General features: G+C 47.6%; 1 protein-coding gene across 18 annotated transcripts in view; it reads right to left on the reverse strand.

Moving 5' to 3' along the window:
• The window catches only part of GATAD2A (GATA zinc finger domain containing 2A), an 83,839-nt gene that overhangs the window by 8,186 nt on the left and 56,754 nt on the right, over positions 1 to 18,899 (reverse strand). For 9 of the 18 annotated variants that reach the window (XR_014506684.1, XR_014506685.1, XR_014506686.1 and 6 more), the window contains 6 exons: positions 11,020 to 11,149; positions 9,451 to 9,582; positions 7,923 to 8,015; positions 6,241 to 6,369; positions 4,492 to 4,659; positions 506 to 791 (listed from right to left, as the gene is read on the reverse strand). Coding sequence is in view for 15 of the 18 variants with exons in the window: in XM_083421608.1 (XP_083277734.1) it covers positions 506 to 791; positions 4,492 to 4,659; positions 6,241 to 6,369; positions 7,923 to 8,015; positions 9,451 to 9,582; positions 11,020 to 11,149 (938 nt within the window). In the remaining 3 variants the exon portion in view is untranslated. Of the gene's footprint in view, positions 1 to 505; positions 792 to 4,491; positions 4,681 to 6,240; positions 6,370 to 7,922; positions 8,016 to 9,450; positions 9,583 to 11,019; positions 11,150 to 18,899 lie in introns of all 18 variants that reach the window. The other 9 variants (XM_083421610.1, XM_083421598.1, XM_083421603.1 and 6 more) reach the window with 1 other exon arrangement.

Genomic DNA, 18,899 nt, shown 5'->3' on the forward strand with positions numbered 1-18,899 from the left:
GTCAGTCACGGGTGAGTGGCTGTCTGGACAGAAAAGGTTCACTCAGGCAACCCAGCCAGGTATTTGCACCCAGCCGGGGAGATGGGTACCTGCTTACACACGAGCAACCCCTAGAACCATTACAAGCATGTTTTACATTTTAAAGGAAATGTCTGGGTTTCTTTGGGCTCAGGCTGTTCTGCCTGCTGTGGCATTTCTAGTCATCTGAATCCATTGGTTCAGGTCCTAGCCTTATTCTTACTAAATAAATGAAGTGGATTAACAATCCTTCCATCTCCGCAGGGAATTCTGGGAGGGGAATGGGGGCGGAGTCCTCCCAACAACTCTCAGCACCCTGATCAAACTACAGCTCCCAGAATCCCTTGGGGGACACCACAGCTGCTTAAAGGGATATCACCCTGCTGTAAACGTATGCTGTGAAGGTAGCCTTGGACTCCAGTTTAAAAAGGAGAAAAGAAGGGTTTTTTACGGAGGAGAGAATGTGTGCGCACATCCCTCTTCTTACCTTGAGCTTCTAGGAGGTTTTGCACCACCTCCTCCAAGCCCACCAGGTAGATGAACTCGTTGTTGGCCGCGCTGGGCAGGAAGTTCATCTCGGGGGCCGGCGGCTTGGGCGGAGGGATCTCCAGCAGCGTCTTCTCCAGCTGCTTCCGCAGCGCCAGCTTGGCGGCCGCTTGGCGGCTGGCAGGGGAGTCATTGGAGTTGACGATGGAGGCTACACTGGTGGCAGTGGCTGCAGCGTTCACCTGGGCCGCCGTCACGGCCGCACCTTTGAGCGAAGTTGGCGAGGCCTGAGGGAGCGGGAGGGAAAGAAAAGGGGTGGTGTTGAGCTGAGATTCCTGCATGGCAGGGGGTTGGACTAGATGACCCTCAGGTCCCTTTCCAACCCCTATGATTCTGGGACTCGTATGATTCATGCAGACTGCACTGCCCTGGTGCCGTCACACTGAAATAATAGCTCGTTGCTTGCTTGCTTGTTTTTAAAAGTTTTGACACTTGCTACCAGTAATTTGATCACTGGCTGCAAAAAAGATCGGGAACAATGAGTTAGATAAAATTGCTATAAGCTGCTTTGGTGATTGGGAGGTTTAATTTGAAATTAAGCTCATTTTCCGGTGTCTCCTTTTGCCCACACCACGGATGTCAGTTCATATCGCAGGTGTATGTTCTGCATTATCTTGTTAATATTACGGCTACAAACTTGTCATGGCCTTTGGCTAGATTACAGTGCTTCCCCAACTTGGGTCTCCAGCTGTTTTTGGACTACAACTCCCATCATCCCTAGCTAGCAGGACCCGTGATCGGGGATTGTGGGAATTGTAGGCCAAAAAACAGCTGGAGTCCCAAGTTTGGGAAACCCTGGGCTAAAATAATAATCTTATTGATTGATTCAAATAGTTTTCTTGTTTTATTCATTTTTTAAAAAAACAATGAAGCCGAGTATAAATTTTATGAAATAATGATATATTATCACAATAACCACCCTCATTTATTGCCTACCATTCACCCTAAGGTCCTACAGCAGGTTACAATATCAAAAACACTTTTTTATTTTCTATTTATTCCATTTATATACTGCACTTTATCCGAAGAGCCTATGGTGGTGTACAACGTTATATAGCATAGTAGTACCGTATTTTTCGCCCTATAGGACACACTTTTTCCCCTCCAAAAATGAAGGGGAAATGTGTGTGCGTCCTATGGGGCGAATGCAGGCTTTCGCTGAAGCCTGGAGAGAGAGAGGCATCGGTGCGCACTGACCCCTCTCGCTCTCCAGGCTTCAGGAAGCTATCCGCAAGCCTTGCACGCCCTGGGGAGCTTGAGGATAGCAGCCTGTTCTGGGGGCTGGAAATATTTTTTTTTATTCATTCCCCCCCAAAAAAAACCCGAGGTGCATCCTATGGGCCAGTGCGCCCTATAGGGAGAAAAATACGGTAATTAAAAAATCACAGAAAAACCCCGTAATAACAGACTCCCTTCCCCACTTTTAAAAGGTCATAGATTGTTTAATGGTCAAAGGCCTGGTTTAAGACTTTAAAACAGCCTTTGCAGTCACAAAAATAAGGCAGGTTCTGAAAATATACCCCTCGGAATTCAGTAGCCAGGTTGCTCATCAGGGCAAGACGGTTTGAGCATATTGAAGGAGCACCTCCACTCCCATCGTTCAGCCTGAGGTCCACCTCCCTGCCATCAGTGAGGTTACAGGGAACCAGGCAGAGGGCCTTCTCGGTGGTGGTGCCTGTCCTGTGGAATGCCCTCTCATCAGATTTCAAGGAGATAAACAACTATCTGACTTTTAGAAGATATCTGAAGGCAGCCCTGTTTAGGGAAGTTTTTAATGTCTGATGTTTTATTGCTTTTTTGTCATTATCGTTAATTCTGTGGTGAGCCGCCCAGAGTGGCTGCGGAAACCCAGCCAGATGGGTGGGGTATAAATAATTTATTATTATTATTATTATTATTATTATTATTATTATTATTATTATTATCCTGGTCTGACTGCACTCACTACCAATTAGTTTCCAGTCCCAATTCAAAGTGCTGGTTTTGACCTATAAAGCCTTAAACGACTCAGGACCGCAATACCTCAAGGACCGCCTCTTTCCATATGAACCTGCCTGGACCCTGAGATCACCCTCTGAGGCCCTTCTTTGTGTGCCTCCTCCTCAAGAGGTCCAGAGGGTGGCAACACAATAACAGGGCCTTCTCTGCAGTGGCTCCCTGTCTGTGGAATGCTCTCCCCCCAGGGAGGTTTGCCTGGGGCCTTCATTATACACTTTTAGGCGCCAGGCAAAAACTTTTCTCTTTAACCAGGCCTTTGGCTGATTGACATCCAATGCCCGGGGGGGGGGGGAGGGGGATTATTGTGCTGTTCCTGTTTTAATTTTTATTATGCATTTTGTGTTTTTTATATTGTGGTTTTATCTCGTGAACTGCCCTGAGACCTGCGGGTATAGGGTGGCATACAAATTTAAATAAACAACAACGTGTCTTCAACATTTGTCAAAATCTGTTTAGTGAAGGTGCCAAAATCTCTGGGGAGATTTTGAAGGATCTGCTGCACAGAAGACCTCTCCTTCCCCCAACGCCCCCCCCCCCCAAGCATCTGAAGTCAGAGAAATTGCCACTCTGCTGATCTCAGCACCCAAGAGGGTCTGCAGAGAAGGAGGCTGCCTTTCAGACTTTGGGGGCCTGAGTTGTTCAGGGCTTTGAACACCAACATAATATTAATAATAATAATAATAATAATAATAATAATAATAATAATAATAATAATAATTTTTATTTATATCCCGCCCTCCCCAGCCGAAGCCGGGCTCAGGGCGGCTAACATCAAATAATCAAACAATCAAATAATCCAACATTCTAAAAACATGTGCAACTTCAAACTGGACACGGAAGGTGGCCAGAATTTTAGTAGCAAGAAATTGGAAAAACACAACAATACCCAACATGGAAGATTGGCAAATCCTAATGGTAGAATATCTGCAGCTAGCGAAAGTGACAGGAAGAGTAAGACACCAACCAAAACAAAAAGCCTTTAAGGATTGGAGAATCTTTAAAGAATATTTAGAAAACTATGGAATAAAGGAAACATCTTGGCAGAATTAGACTGATCCCTGTATTGTATAAATGTAAGTTTGTAGGGAGGTAAAAAGAAATTATACAAGAAATATGTAACTGTGCGGTATAAAGTAATGGATAGACAAAGTACAGTGAGATAAATTGGAAGTCAGTTTTAAATTTCTTTTCTATAAATTTTATAATTGTGTTCAATACCAGAAGTATATACAGTGGTGCCTCGCAAGACGAAAAGAATCCGTTCCGCGGGTCTTTTCGTCTTGCGGTTTTTTCGTCTTGCGAAGCAAGCCCATTGACGGAGTAGCGCTATTAGCACTATTGACATTTTAAGGGCTAAAAACGGCTTTTTAACGCTTGGGAGATTAGCGGTTTTGCTGCTAAAATGCTTTTAGCAGCTTAGCGATTCAGAAAAAGGGGTTTTGGAGCAAAAAAAAACAACTCAATTTTTTTCGTCATTTTTCGTCTTGCGAAGCAAGCCCATAGGGAAATTCGTCTTGCGAAGCGCCTCTGCAAACGGAAAACCCTTTCGTCTTGCGGGTTTTCCGTCTCGCGAGGCATTCGTCTTGCGGGGCACCACTGTATGATGATAATTATATTAATCTTCTTTTATCTTATAGTGTGGTGGTTTGTTTGATTTTTCTGTTACTTGTTTGTTTGACTGTATGTTTGTTTACTTGAATGTACGTCTGTTTTTCATAAATGTATTTATTTTAAATTTATATATATATATATATATATATATATATATATATATAAACAAACTGGACACGGAACTGAGCTGGCAACCACTGCAGCTGTGTTAAAACACAAGTTATATAACATATAAATGGGACCCCAGCCAGCACCACCTGGCTGCTGCCTCTTGGGTGGCGCCTGCCTGCCCCCCCCCCCGCTCTTGCAGCTCCTCACCTGCGGGATGTTGACCAGGAGGCTTGCGTTGGGGACGTTGGCGACGCGGATGAGGCCCTGCTGAATGATGCGCTGGCCCTGGATCTGCACGCTGGGGACGGAGGCCCGCGGGGCCAGGAGCAGGGGAGGGGGCCCCGAGCTGGAGTGCTGGCGGATGTTGTGGATTTGCTGGGGAGACACAGAGATGGGCTGATATAGATGGGATCCGAGGGGGGATGGGAGAGAAATTTTAGAAGAGGATGACAGGCAAGGGGGAAGAAGGCAGAGAGGAAGATGGCGCAATGGGGGAGATGCAGAAAGGAGGGGGGAATAAGAGAGCAAGAATATTAACTTCTTTTTCCCTTTGAAGACAAGAAATGGCAGAAAAACTGATCCTCCACTTATATCCCAGCTTTTCCTCAGGGAGCTCAAGGTGGCATACGTGGTTCATGCCCTCACTGAATCAAAACAACAACCCTGCCAGGTTGACTGAGAGCAGACAGGAGAGCCACCTTCAAATATCTGAAGGGCTGTCACATGGAAGAAGGAACAAACTTGTTTTCTCCTGCTCTGGAGGGTAGGACTCAAACCCACGGCTTCAAGTTACAAGAAAGGAGATTCCAACTAAATTTCAGGAGGAACTTTCTGACGTTGAGAGTTGTTCCCACAGCGGAGCAGACTCCCTATGGAGGTTGTGGACTCTCCTTCCTTGGAGGTTTCCAAGCAGAGGTTGGGTGGCCCTCTGCCATGGATGCTTAAGCAGAGATTCCTGCATTGCAGGGGGTTGGACTAGATGACCCTCGGGTCCCTTCCAACTCTACCATTCTATGATTCTATAGGTTGGTTAGGTTGAGATAGGCAGTGTCTGCCTCCCTGCCAGGGAGCTTCACGGCCGAGTGGGATTTGCAGCCTGGTCTCTCCTGGGTCCTGAAGTGACCCTCTCACCACGGGTTCTCCAGGGGACGATTGGGCCACACCACAAGGTTGGAAGCTGACATTTCAGCCTTTTCCCATCTGCCAAACTCCCAGTCATAATGAAACACCCAACTGAATTCCACCAAGATTTAAGAGCATGGAGTTATCCATGTCCTTTGATTTCACAGAATCATAGAGCTGGAAGAGACCCACAAGGGTCATCTAGTCCAACTCCTTGTAATGCAGGAATTTTAATGGGTGTCCTCTGAGTAGGGCTAGCAGCTGATGCATCCCGATGTCTGAATGAAGCGCCATTTAAAGCAGGAGCCCACTACAGAATCACAGACCTGCAGAGTTGGAAAGGATGCTGAGGACCACCTAGTCTAGTTCAACCCCCCGCAAGGCAGGAATATGCAAGCTGTTCCATACAGGGATCGAACCTGCAACCCTGGCATGACCAGCACTGTGCTCCATCTAACTCAACGCTCTCTACAAACCCTTCATGTTGGAGACATGCATCATTTCGCGACACAACCATTCAGTTTCACTAGTAAACTGGAGGTTCAACTAACCCCTTTTGCAGCCCCAGGAGGAGTGCAGGGAGCGTTTGTGCAACACACCTACACACTGCAGCCGACACACTAAGGTGTTGCGACACAAATTTGGAAAGCTCTCCTCTACCCTGACAGACCCCCAGGTTTTCAGACAGGGGTCCCTGCTTAGAGAAGCTGCCGTAGACGGAACCCAGGACCTTCTGCCTGCAGAGTGCGCGCTCTGGCCCTGAGCTGCAGCCCCACCTGAGGCTGTGGGGGCGGAAAGGAAACGGAAAGCACAAGGTGGAGAAAAGCAGCTCACCTGTGCTCCTCTCACCAGAGGAGGCATGACTATCTGCGTGTTCTGCTGAGAGCCCAGCTTCGAAGATGCCTGCTGCCCTCCGCGGATCAACGGGGGAGGAATAACAGTCCCGGGAATACGCGAGGAATTCTGTGTGGCACGAGAAGACAAAGGAAGTGAAGGAGGAAGTCCGTTCTATAAGCACCCCGCCCACCGACGCATCATTTGTCGCCAGAATCTTTGCTATATTCTTCAGAAGGTTGTGAAAACAGACCAGTGATTTCCAAAACGGACTAAAGAACAGCGTTAGGGCCGGTGTGGTGGAGTGGTTAGAGTCGGGCTAGGATCTGGGGAAGACCAGGGTTTCCCAAACTTGAGTCTCCAGCTGTTGTTGGACTACAACCCCCTTCATCCCTAGCTAGCAGGACCAAAAACAGCTGGAGAGCCAAGTTTGGGAAACCCTGCTCTAACCACACCACATTGGCCCTCTTCACATGGTCGCTGACAAGGCACAATCACAGGGTTGTTGTCAGGGAATTAAACAAGGAGAGGGAGAATCACGTAGGCCACCTTGAGTTCCACGGAGAAAAAGGGGGGATATAAATGCAGCAAATAAATAGATTCGCTTGGGGGTGGGGGGTGATGTCTTTCTTGCCCCAGAACCTCCAAGTAGGCTGCCTGTTGCCCATCTGGGGGTGAGTGGCTGTGGGAGACTTAAGGTCCCAAGAGTCAGCCTCTGTGGTGTCTTTGCCCAGCAGAGGCTTCTTCCTGTTGTGTTTCTGAATAAGCAACTTCCCTGCAGCAGACTCTCTGTACTGGGCTACATTTGAGGAGAGTCAGTTCAAGAAGGACACTGACAAACTGGAACGTGTCCAGAGGAGGGCAACCAAAATGGTCAAAGGCCTGGAAACTATGCCTTATGAGGAACGGCTAAAGGAGCTGGGCATGTTTAGCCTGGAGAAGAGGAGGTTAAGGGGTGATATGATAGCCATGTTCAAATATATAAATGGATGTCATATAGGGGAGGGAGAAAGGTTGTTTTCTGCTGCTCCAGAGAAGTGGACACGGAGCAATGGATCCAAACTACAAGAAAGAAGATTCCACCTCAACATTAGGAAGAACTTCCTGACAGTAAGAGCTGTTCGACAGTGGAATTTACTGCTTAGCAGGGGGTTGGACTCGATGGCCCTTGTGGTCTATTCCAACTCTATGATTCTATAATCCCAATGCAGAGAGAAGGTGTCTAATTCTTAACCGCTGGTTGCTTAAAAAGAAGAGGGAAGGAGTGAAATGTGGCAGCTTTGTAATTCAGGAAAAAAATATATATCTGGGGAGCACCAGTGTAGATTTTGGTTCCCTTGCTGTTGAACAGCTTTGGATTTCTGTCAGACCTGCAAACTTGCACTGTTCTGTTAGTGTGAGCAAGATCTGCTTCCCAGTCCCCCCAATAAACAGCACATAAACGGACCTGCCTACGATTCAAGCAAGGCTGCATATTTGCTGGTCTGAACCAACTTGCAAGAGGTTTCATCAGCTGGGATGGCTCTGGAAGAGCATTCGGGCCAACAAACTGCATTCCCCTCCTTAACCTCCTCACTCCCCACCACCACCCCGAGTTTTTGTTACTTCTCCCCCCGCAAAATGCACACACAGCTTTGCTTCCACTTCTGCAGTGTGCAGGCGGCTCCCTTGCGTGTACTGACCTGGAGGAGGGCTGACTTGCTGGAGGCGATGCTCTGCGTCCCTCGCACCAACGGTGGGGGAGTCGCCACGGCATTTCCCGAGGAGCCGGTGGGCTACAAGGAGCATCAGCCAAAAGGGGCACGTTGCAGGGGGGCGGGGGAGGGAGATCAAAGAGAGATCAATTAGGGAACAGACAACTGAAAATCCTTGGGAGTGTTGCGGTAGTTGGCTTCCTCACCTGCCCATACCCAGCACTCTCGCTTCCTGTGTCCTGGGGATACATAAACTCCCTTGTATTGAATCAGACCATAGTCTGTCTAGCTGAGATTTGTATACCCTAAACGGCAGTGCATTCAAATAATCCATCAATTTTTAATGTATGTATCTGTATCTATATCTTTATCTATATCCACATCCATAAATATAGCCAAAGGCCGTCACAACGAACAGCAGAAAGGCTTCCCTGTAAAACCACACAATGCAAGTCTATAAAAGTCTACAGCGTAAAAGTTTACAACAAAAAATTTAAAATTACAATGCAGTAACATAGCTGGATTTCCCATCTTCCAGGTGGGCAGAGGGGGAGGAGGCTTCTCCGTCCCTACAGTATTTTCTATAGAGCACACCCAGGCTGACACCAGCAACCAACTGTATGTCTTGCTGGGATGCCTGAAAGCGGAAAGCAAAGTGGTAGACTGCTGCTGAATAGGGAAGTTCTGTTTGGCTTCTCAACAGCCATTGACGGCTCCAAGACTGGGATGGGGCACCCTGTGGGCCCCCCACTCCAGATGTGGTCAGGCTCAATTCTCAAGCAGCCCCCACACAGCCAGCTCTTAGGGATGCTGAGAGCTTGAGGCTGGTGGACCCTGAATCGCCACAGGTCCCCATGCTTGCTCCAGAGGGAAGGGTGGTGTGCCACTGCGTTTAGAAATTAGCCTACTGAAATGTTGCTCCGCCCACTTCTGCCCCCAGCCCCTCCCACCACGGCCATGCAGGGCCCTCCCCAGAAGGGAGTGTGGTCTTGAGGCTTAATCCCTGTACCCCACCACTGAAAGAATTACTTTAAGGCACTTTCCAGAACAACATCTCTATTTCCCTGTTGTTGGGGGGGGTGTGTGGAACTGGGATAAGTCTTTGAATGTACTGTTTATCACACTCTGTGGAGCTTACTTCTGAGTAGGCTTGCAAGGGATTGGGAATATTTCAAACTGGGGCACCCAAGGGTGAAGCAGGGCAATCTTTATTCTAGGTGAGTTCACGCAGAAGGTTTTTGCACCCAGTGGCAGAGTGCGGCCAAGAGAGTCTCTCAGAGGGAATGGAGCCCTCAATGGGCTGCTCACACCTGGCCTACAGTGTTAGAAACTCATAAATAAGAGCTAGGCACCAAATGGCTCCTTCAACCATGTTACAGTCCCCAAACAGAATGCTAAGTTGCCAGTGTGGGACCTGACGGCTCAAAAGTCAGTGTGACCATTTGGTTCCTGAAATTCTTGGGACACCCTTGGCAATCCACCGCGGAGCAGCCGGCAGCAAGCGAAGCGTTCTCACCTTCTGAGCCGTCGTCTCCTTCTGTATCTGACTCTGCCGCAGTTTCTTCAGCAGGACGAGTTTCGCCTCCTCTAACCGCAGCTCCTCCTTCAGCTGCTTGATCATCTGCTCCCGCTCCTCAGGGCTGCTCTTCTGCAAGAGGGAAAGGGGGCTTGATTCTCCAGTCAGGGGGTTTGCCAAAAGGGATGACGTTTTGGGGAGGAGTCTACAGGGAAGAGAGGCGGCAGCCATGGGGAGGTAAAGGGTGCAGGACTGGCCCCAGCCGGCAGAGTGGATCCAGACCTCCCTCCTCCCCTCCTTGCTCTATGGGCCCCTTTGACAGGTGGGTGGGGCTGCTCACCTGTCAATCACCTGTCATTACAGATGCCCAGTGACGACCTTATGTTTTGCTTATCTGCAGGCGTGTTTGGGGACAGCACCTGCAGATTGGAACTGTCACATGTGGCATGTGACTCTTAACCTCAGGGTCATGGGTTCAAGCCCCACGTTGGGCAAAAGACTGGGATCGCAGGGGGTACAATTCTATGCAATGAAGCAGGCACCTTCACCAATCCCTTTTCAGCACTGGCTAAAAACATTTTTTGTTTAGACAAGCCTAGTCAGATATTTAGAAAGCTGGTGTGAGTTTTAATCTGCTTGCAGTCTACTGCATTTTAGCTTTTCAAATATCTTATTATTGTTAATTTTTCTTAGTGATATTATTTTTCAATAATAAAACAGTGTACTGTGGAACTTCAGAAGCCAAACGCCTGTAAACTCGAACGTTTTGGTTCCTGAACGATCAAAAACAGGAAATGATTTTTCCGGTTTTCTAATGATTTCTGGAAGCCAAACGTCCGGAGCAGTTTCCCGCAGCCAATCGAAAACCACGCCTTGGAAATCTAATGGACTTCCAGACGGATTCTGTTTGACTTCCAAGGTAAAGGTAAAGGGACCCCTGACCATTAGGTCCAGTCATGAAAGACTCTGTGGTTGCCGCGCTCATCTCGCTTTATTGGCCAAGGGAGCCGGCGTACAGCTTCTGGGTCATGTGGCCAGCATGACTAAGCCGCTTCTGGTGAACCAGAGCAGCGCACGGAAATGCCATTTACCTTCCCGCCGGAGTGGTACCTTTTTATCTACTTGCACTTTGACGTGCTTTTGAACTGCTAGGTGGGCAGGAGCAGAGACCGAGCAACAGGAGCTCACCCCGTCACAGGGATTCAAACCGCCGACCTTCTGATTGGCAAGTCCTAGGCTCTGTGGTTTAACCCACAGCGCCACCCACGTCCTGACTTCCAAGGTACGTCTCTATAAATTTTGGCACCCAGCCTGAGTGGGCTCCAGCTGCCCCTGAGGGTAACGCCCCAGAGGCTGCAGAAGTCAAGGCAAGCGGTGCAAAATGTGCGTGGATGAGGGGCAGAAGAGATGTACAAAAAGGGATGGCTTGTTTCAGCGCCACGCCCAAGGAAAAGTCCCAGCGGAAGACAGAACAGGAGGAAGCAATGAAAATAGAAAGCTCACAGCCGCCTGGCCTGAATGCACCGAGTGAGGAGAGGCAGCTACGTCAAGGCAAGGGCTAAGACTTACCATCAGCACCTCTGTGCTGGTCTCCTTTAACGGGATTTTCGTCAATCCATTCATTCTTGGGCTCGACGGCTCGTTGTCCGATAGTACTATTACATCGGGCGAAGGGACCCTCCTCTCTCGCTTGACGTCGCTGGAGGAGCCACCCCACACACAAAAAGAAAAGCGGAGAGAGAGAGAGATGAGAGAGAAGAGAATAAATAACAGTAAATTAAGACAACACAGTGAAACAGTTCCAGCTGGCTGTTGTTCAATTAACACACCACCTTCCCCAATGTATGTCCTTCAGAGAGGCTGCTGCGCTTCATCATCCCAGCTGGCTGCTGGCAGATGGAGTCCAGTAGCACCCAGAGCGCCAAAGGTTTTTCGGTCCTGCAGTAGGAAGAGGCATTCCCCTTTCTCAGGAGAGAATGGCTCTTCTAAACGGAGGCATTCCTTCACCTCTTGTACACAGCAACCAAACTTTTCAGGGCACCGTCCCCCCGATCCCATAAACTCACCCCCCTACCCTGAAGAAGCATCGTCCAGAACAGCGGTTTGCACAGCCCACTGAAGCAAACAACACAATCAAATTCAGCAACAACTGGGTGCACATTCATTCAACATCCAACTGAAACTATTTAGTTTCGCCAAAATCGATGAACTTGATCCAGGGATGCTGGCTTTTCGACAGCCATTTATACCTGCTAGGCAGCGTCACTGCCCACCTGGAGAACCACTTAAGTACAGAATGCTCCTTCTGAGAGCCTGTGACCCCCAGATGTTGTTGCACTATAACTATGTCCATCACCACTGGCTGTTGGCTGGGGCTCTAGGTTTGGAAAGGCTGGCCAAACATGCGGACTGGTCTTTGAAGGGGAGACACCAATATTTTTATTCATTTATTACGAAATGTACATCTCCTTCAAGGAGATTGAGATGGTGGGTATGGTTCTTGCCATGCATACAAGCACTCCTCATGGCATGCCTGTGAGTGTGACTAGCCCAAGTTGCAGGGCAGAGTGGGGATTCGAACCCAGGTCTCTCAAGGTCCTGAGACTAGGAGCTTCAAGTTCAGCCCAGACACTTAGATCCAGCTCTGGGGGCCTTCTGGTGCTTCCCTCACTGTGGGACATGAAGCTACAGGGAACCCTGTGGAATGCCGTCCCATCAGATATCAAGGAAATAAGTATTATGATGATGATGTAAATAAAAACAAGATGAATGATTACAACTTAAAAACAAAAGTAAAATACAACATTAAAATAATGGAACATTCAAATATTAAAATGTAGCCTCATCGCAGGAGGAGAAGGAAAAGAAAAAAGAAAGAGAGGGAGGGAGGGAATCAAATTGGCTCCAAGCCAAAGGCCAGGCGGAACAACTCTGTCTTACAAGCCCTGCGGAAAGAAATCAGATCCTGCAGGGCCCTGGTCTCATGAGGCAGAGCGTTCCACCAGGCCGGGGCCAGAGTTGAAAAGTCCCTGGCTCTGGTTGAAGCCAATCTAACTTCCTTAGGGCCTGGGACCACTAGGGTGTTGTTATTTATGGACCTTGAGGCTCTCCGTGGGGCATACCAGGAGAGGCGGTCCCGTAGGTACGAGGGTCCTAGGCCGTGAAGGGCTTTAAAGGTCAAAAGCAACACCTTAAATCTGACCCTGTACTCCACCGGGAGCCAGTGCAGCTTGAAAAGCACTGGGTGAATATGCTCCCATGGCAGAGACCCCGTGAGGAGCCTCGCTGCGGCATTCTGCACCCACTGGAGTTTCTGGGACAGCTTCAAGGGCAGCCCTGCGTAGAGCGAATTACAGTAGTCAAGCCTGGAGATGACCGTCGCATGGATAGTAGATTCTAATGAATTATTGAATATTGCTTTATTTGATATGCTGTTCATTTGAAAGTTATTGTGACTTTTTATATTGATCAGATTGCTACTATTCATGTTTGATGTTTTATTATGTTTTTGCATATACTGGAAGCCGCCCAGAGTGCCAGGGGCAACCCAGTTTGATGGGCGGGGAACAAATAATAAAATTCTTGCTGTTGTAAATTAGCAGAACTTTCACCCCACTTGTAGCAAGTGGTCTCAAGGAGAGGTTTCTGTGGGTGCTGCAATACTTAGAAGAGTCTCTAGAGGGCAGCCTAATACAATTCAAAATGCATCATTCCTCCAAATGGGGACATAAGGTGAGAGAGAGGTTATTCCCCTTCCCCATTTCTTAAGAACCACGCCAGATCGGTGGACCCGATAGCACCCCATGCAATTAAACCTTAACTCAATGGAGACCCACTAAACTTGAGAGGCTCAAGCCAGATATAGTGCGGCTTGTGAAAGAGCACACTTCTTCCTCTGCAAACCTTACCCAAAGGGTCCTATTCCTTCTTAGAATCATAGTGTTGGAGGGGGTTCTAAGGGTCCTCTAGTCCAACCCCAGCGATGCAGGAATATGTAGCTGCCCCTTATGGGGATCGAACCTGCAGCCTTGGCATTATCAGCACCAGGCTCTAACCAACGGTGGTCTCCAGGCTGACTTTCCCAAGTCGCAAGGTGGTTAGATTGGTCTCACCTAGGGCCCTTTCAGTACTGGCCCCGACTTGGTGGAACGCTCTGTCACAAGAGACTAGGGCCCTGCGGGACTTGACATCTTTCCGCAGAGCCTGCAAGACAGAGCTGTTCCGCCTGGTCTTTGGTTTGGACTCAGTCTGACCCTTATGTTTCCCTCCCCTTACGGTTTTGATCTATGGGCTACTTTTAAAATGTGGCTGCATATTAAATTGCATTTTAACCTGTATTTTAAATTGGTTTTTTTCCCCTATTATGTTTTTACTGTGATTTTATTGGTGTTAGCTGCCCTGAGCCCGGCTCTGGCCGGGGAGGGCGGGGTATAAATAATTTTTAAAAAATTATTATTATTATTATTATTATTATTATTATTATTATTATTAAAAAAAGTAAAGGTAAAGGGATCCCTGACCATTAGGTCCAGTCGTGGCCGACTCTGGGGATGCGGCGCTCATCTCGCTTTATTGGCCGAGGGAGCCAGCGTACAGCTTCCGGGTCATGTGGCCAGCATGACTAAGCCGCTTCTGGCGAACCAGAGCAGAGCACGGAAAGGCCGTTTACCTTCCTGCCGGAGTGGTACCTGTTTATCTACTTGCACTTTGACATGCTTTCGAACTGCTAGGTTGGCAGGAGCAGGGACTGAGCAACAGGAGCTCACCTCGACCTTCTGATCGGCAAGTCCTAGGCTCTGTGGTTTAATCCACAGTGCCACCCGCCCTCACTTCTTTCAGCAGACAATAAAACAAGCCCCTAGTTTAAGTGCTCTCTCACAGGCCCTCTCTTTATTTTGATAAGCAGACCTGATTCCAGAGAAGTAGATAGATAGATAGATGATAGATAGATAGATAGATAGATAAGATAGATGATAGATGATAGATGATAGATAGATAGATAGATAGATAGATAGATAGATAGATGATAGATAGATAAATGGCTGGATCTAAACACGGGACTTTTGCTGCAGACTTAACTTAGTTTCCACTCGCTTGTTTTTTGGGGGTTTTTTTAAACATCGTTTAATGCATTTACATCCCACCTTTTTATCCAAGGAGCTCAATTCTTTCCTCACCCCTTATTCTACCCACAGAACAACCACCCTGTGAGGTAGGTTAGCCTGAGAAGCAGTGACTGACACCCAGTGAGATTCATGGCTGAGTGAAGGGATTGGAACACTAGTCTCCCAGCTCCTAGTCTGACAGTTTGGCCCAGGGTTTCCCCAACTTGGGTCTCCAGCTGTTTTTGGACTACAACTCCCATCATCCCCGACCACTGGTCTTGCTAGCTAGGGATGATGGGAGTTGTAGTCCAAAAACAGCTGTAGGCCTAAGTTGGGGAAACCCTGGGCTAGCCACTACACCACACTGCAGAAGAGCTCTTCTAACAACTGTCATGGCGGTAGTCATACTCTGAGCAGAGGAACCAAAACGCATGGACACAACTAACATTGTGCAATACAGAAAAGAGCCCTGCAGCTGAATCAGGCCAGAGGGGAGCCATCTGTTGGTTACAGTGTGGAGAACACCAAGGTTACAGGTTCAATCCCCATAAGGGATAGATGCATATTCCTGTACTGCAGGGGGTTGGACTAGATGACCCTAGAGGGCCCCTTCCAACTCTGATCCTCTTGTCCTCACAGTAGCCAAATAGATGCCCCAAAGGGAATCCCACAAGCAGGACTACAGCACAACACCGACTCTCCCCAGTTACGACTCCCGGCAACCCATATTCAGAGGTATTTATTGCCTCTGACTGTGGAGCCCATTCATTTCAATGGGTCTACTCAAAGTGGAACCAACTTAGGTAAAACTTCTTTCTTGCAGTTGATGCAGATACTGGCCAATGTACAGCCATACCTCATGTTATGTTCTTTCAGGTTACGTCCCGCGGAGACCCGGAAGAACCGGAAAGGGTTACTTCCGAGTTTCGCCGCTTGCGCATGCGCAGAAGTGCTAAATCGTGCATCACACATGCGTACAAGTGCCAAATCATGCTGCGCGCCTGCACAGATACGGCGCTTCAGGTTGCGCTCCTTTCATGTTGCGAACAGGCCTCCGGAACGGATCCTGTTTGCAACCAGAGGTACCGCTGTACACTTCCTTGAAAACCTTTCAGCTCCGGCTTGTGGCTTTTTAAAGTGTCAAGGAATGAACTCTTGAGGAAGAAAGCAGTTTCTACCAGGCCAATGCCAAGTTCAGCAAACGGGGCACTATGGGCATAGAGAGGGGACACAAACAGTTATGATTTCAAACAATGAAAATAAGGCCCTCTCTTTGGGGGATACCTGGGTTTGGGCCGTCTGCAACATTCCAGCCCTGACTACAGAAGGGAATGTCCAGTCTTGATCACAGAATCATAGAATTGTAGAGTTGGAAGGGACCCCAGGGCCCATCTGGTCCACCCCCTTGCAACGCAGAAATCTCAGCTCAAGCACCCTTTTCTTACAGAGAGCCCGTTATACCAGCCTGCTTTCCACAAAGGAGAGCGTGAGCCTATAGTCTTCCCTGCCACAAAATACTATCAAGCAGAGAGCTTCCCAAACCATTGGCTTCTGTTAAAAGCCCCAACACACCCACTCCTCCAATTTGCGAACTGTGCAAGATGTTTTCTCTGATCCGGAACCTCTGCCGCCTTGTGGGATTATTATTATTATTATTATTATTATTATTATTATTATACACCACCCTTCATCTGAAGGTCTTTGGGAGAAGAAAATGCTAAGGAACTCAAATCCAGAGTGGAGTCCCTAAGGCAGTTGGATGGTGCCTTGTCCGCCTCCTTCTGGCAACTCCTGCAGCCCAGCTGGTGCCCAGCGTCTTGCTCTGATTTCCTTTGCATGCCCCATCAGCGAGGCTGAGAGGGGCTGTCTGGGCAGCCCAGGACCCCCAGACCCACGGCCCAGGCTTGCGCCCAGGGGGGAAGTCACTTCAGTGCTGCTAACACAGTGGGTTGACTTCACCCCTGGAGGCAGACTCCATTGCCTCTCGAGACAGATGGCAGCAGCGAGATGTAAATTCAGCCTGGGAAGTGGTCGGATTTTGGGTTCAGAAGCTCCTGGTTTGATGCCCAGCATTTCCAGACACAGCTGAGAAAAAGAGACCTTGGATCTGAAACCCTGGAGAGCCACTGGGGATCCTGAGCTGCACAGAAAAGGAATCGTCCAAGTTTTAACCCCTTCTGCTACGTGCGAACTAAAAATCTCTCGCACACATCCACAATGCACACGGTCACCCTTGTATAATCAGTTATCCCAGCATCATCATAAGACGGTGAACTCCCCCCCCCTCCATGCCGCCCAAAAAGTCACATGATCCCATTGGTCATGTGGATTAAAAAAAAAAAAACCCCAAAAAACAATTCCTTTCCACATCCTGGAAAAAGTCATGGCAACCAACCAGTCGGAACCGGTTTCGTGACACATTTGCTTTCATTTTGTGGAGTGGGAAGTTGTTGTTTGGGGGTGGGGGGAGGAAGGAAGGGAGGAGGAGGAGGAGGAGGAGGAAGAGAAGGCGGAGACAGGTAGTGGAAAGAAAATGGAGGGGGTCGGAAGGAGGAAAAGTCTCTCTCATTCAGACACACACACAGAAAAAAAGGGCAGGCAGGCAGGCAGAGACGAAGAACCTTAAAAAACTTTCTGAAACCAGCTGAACTGTGAGATTCTGCAGAACCTGTTTTGTACACCTAACTTTTTTTTTATTTCTGCATTTAATATCGTCATTCTTCCTGCTTAGTTTTAAGGCACTAATTTCGTTGGCTAAGTTGCATCATTTTGCATATTTTTATATATTTATTGCAGTGACTACCAAACAGAAACTTTCTATTCTTATGGCAATACATATTATGATTATTATTTAGATTTGCATAAATTCATTAAATTTATATTTTGCCCTTCATCCAAAGATCACAGAGGGTGGTTTACAACATAAACCACAAAATGCATAACATAATATACATATTTTTTTAAAAAACCAAACCATTACTTTATGTGGCTTCGGCGATTAATGGCATCCTACTAGTTTCAAGGAAAAACTTGTCTGAAGTGCTGTTTTGTTGCTTTCATTATTATCTACCTACTCACACAATTTAATGTTTCTAGGTGGGTTTCATCCAACTATGAGTAGACCCATTAAGAAACTTAAGGTAGTTCATTCATTTCAATAGCTCTGCTCTCTTGCTATAACCAACAATACTGGATTTGTTTTCTGTATTGATTCACATTATTTAGATTTTTCATATTTTTTTTCTTTTTATTGCAGCATTTATTGTTCAGGTGGTTATTTCTATTTTTAATATTATCATTATTTATTTTCAATTATTTATATGCCGCTTATTAACAACAGCCACTAAGCAGTGTATAATAAATTCAAAACAATGCAAATAACTATTATGATCACCATCATCAACAACAACAATTTTATATACCAAAAGGTCCTACAATGCAAATGATTTCTTTTCAACAGTTTATGTACCACTCAATTACAACAGCCCCTAAGCAGTGGATAATAAACTCAAAACAATGCAAATAACTATTAGAATTACAGTGGTACCTCTAGTTGCGGACACGATCCATTCCGGGGTGCGTTCGCACCCTGAAAAGTCCGCAACTAGAGCGGCGCTTCTGTGCAAGCGCGGAGCGCGATAGAGCGCTTCTGCACATGTGCGAAGCGTGCAGAAGGCTTCTGCACAGGGGGCGGGCACGGTGAAACCCGGAAGTATACACTTCAGGGTTTGTCATGTTCGCAACCTGAAAAGCCGCAATGTGAATCAAACACAGCAAGAGGTATGACTGTATAAAGTTAGAAGAGACCCTGAGGATCATAGAGTCAAACCTCCTGCAACGCAGGAATACACAGCTGTCCGGGGATCAAACCTGCAGCCTTGGCATTATCAGCACTGCGCTCTAACCAACTCAGTTATTATTTTCAACAATTTATATACCACTCAATTGCAGCAGCCTCTACGCAGCAGCATATAATGAACTCAAAACAATGCAAACAACAGCAGCAGCTGAAAATGAAAATATCAGGGTATCCCACTTTGGGTACAATGGTGGGAAATGTATGCAAATCTAGGAAGACATTGCAAAGAAAAACTCTGCACAAAATCACACACTTCTACTGCCCACAACGCTTTTTAGGTAGGGCCTCTCCTCCCTTGTTCAAACGTCAACAGACCGCATACGTTTACTTGGGAACAAGCCTCCATCAGGTTCAGTGGAACTTATTCACTCCTTTTTCAGGGGGTTGGGCGTTGGAGGAAGGATAATAGAATGGTTGCATTGGAAGGGACCCCTGGGGGTCATCTAGTCCAACCCCCTGCAATAGCTGTCCAGGCAGCTTTTTTT

The sequence above is a fragment of the Podarcis tiliguerta genome (genome assembly GCF_965153285.1).
Source record: "Podarcis tiliguerta genome assembly, chromosome: 18".
Classification (NCBI taxonomy): Eukaryota; Metazoa; Chordata; class Lepidosauria; order Squamata; family Lacertidae; genus Podarcis; species Podarcis tiliguerta.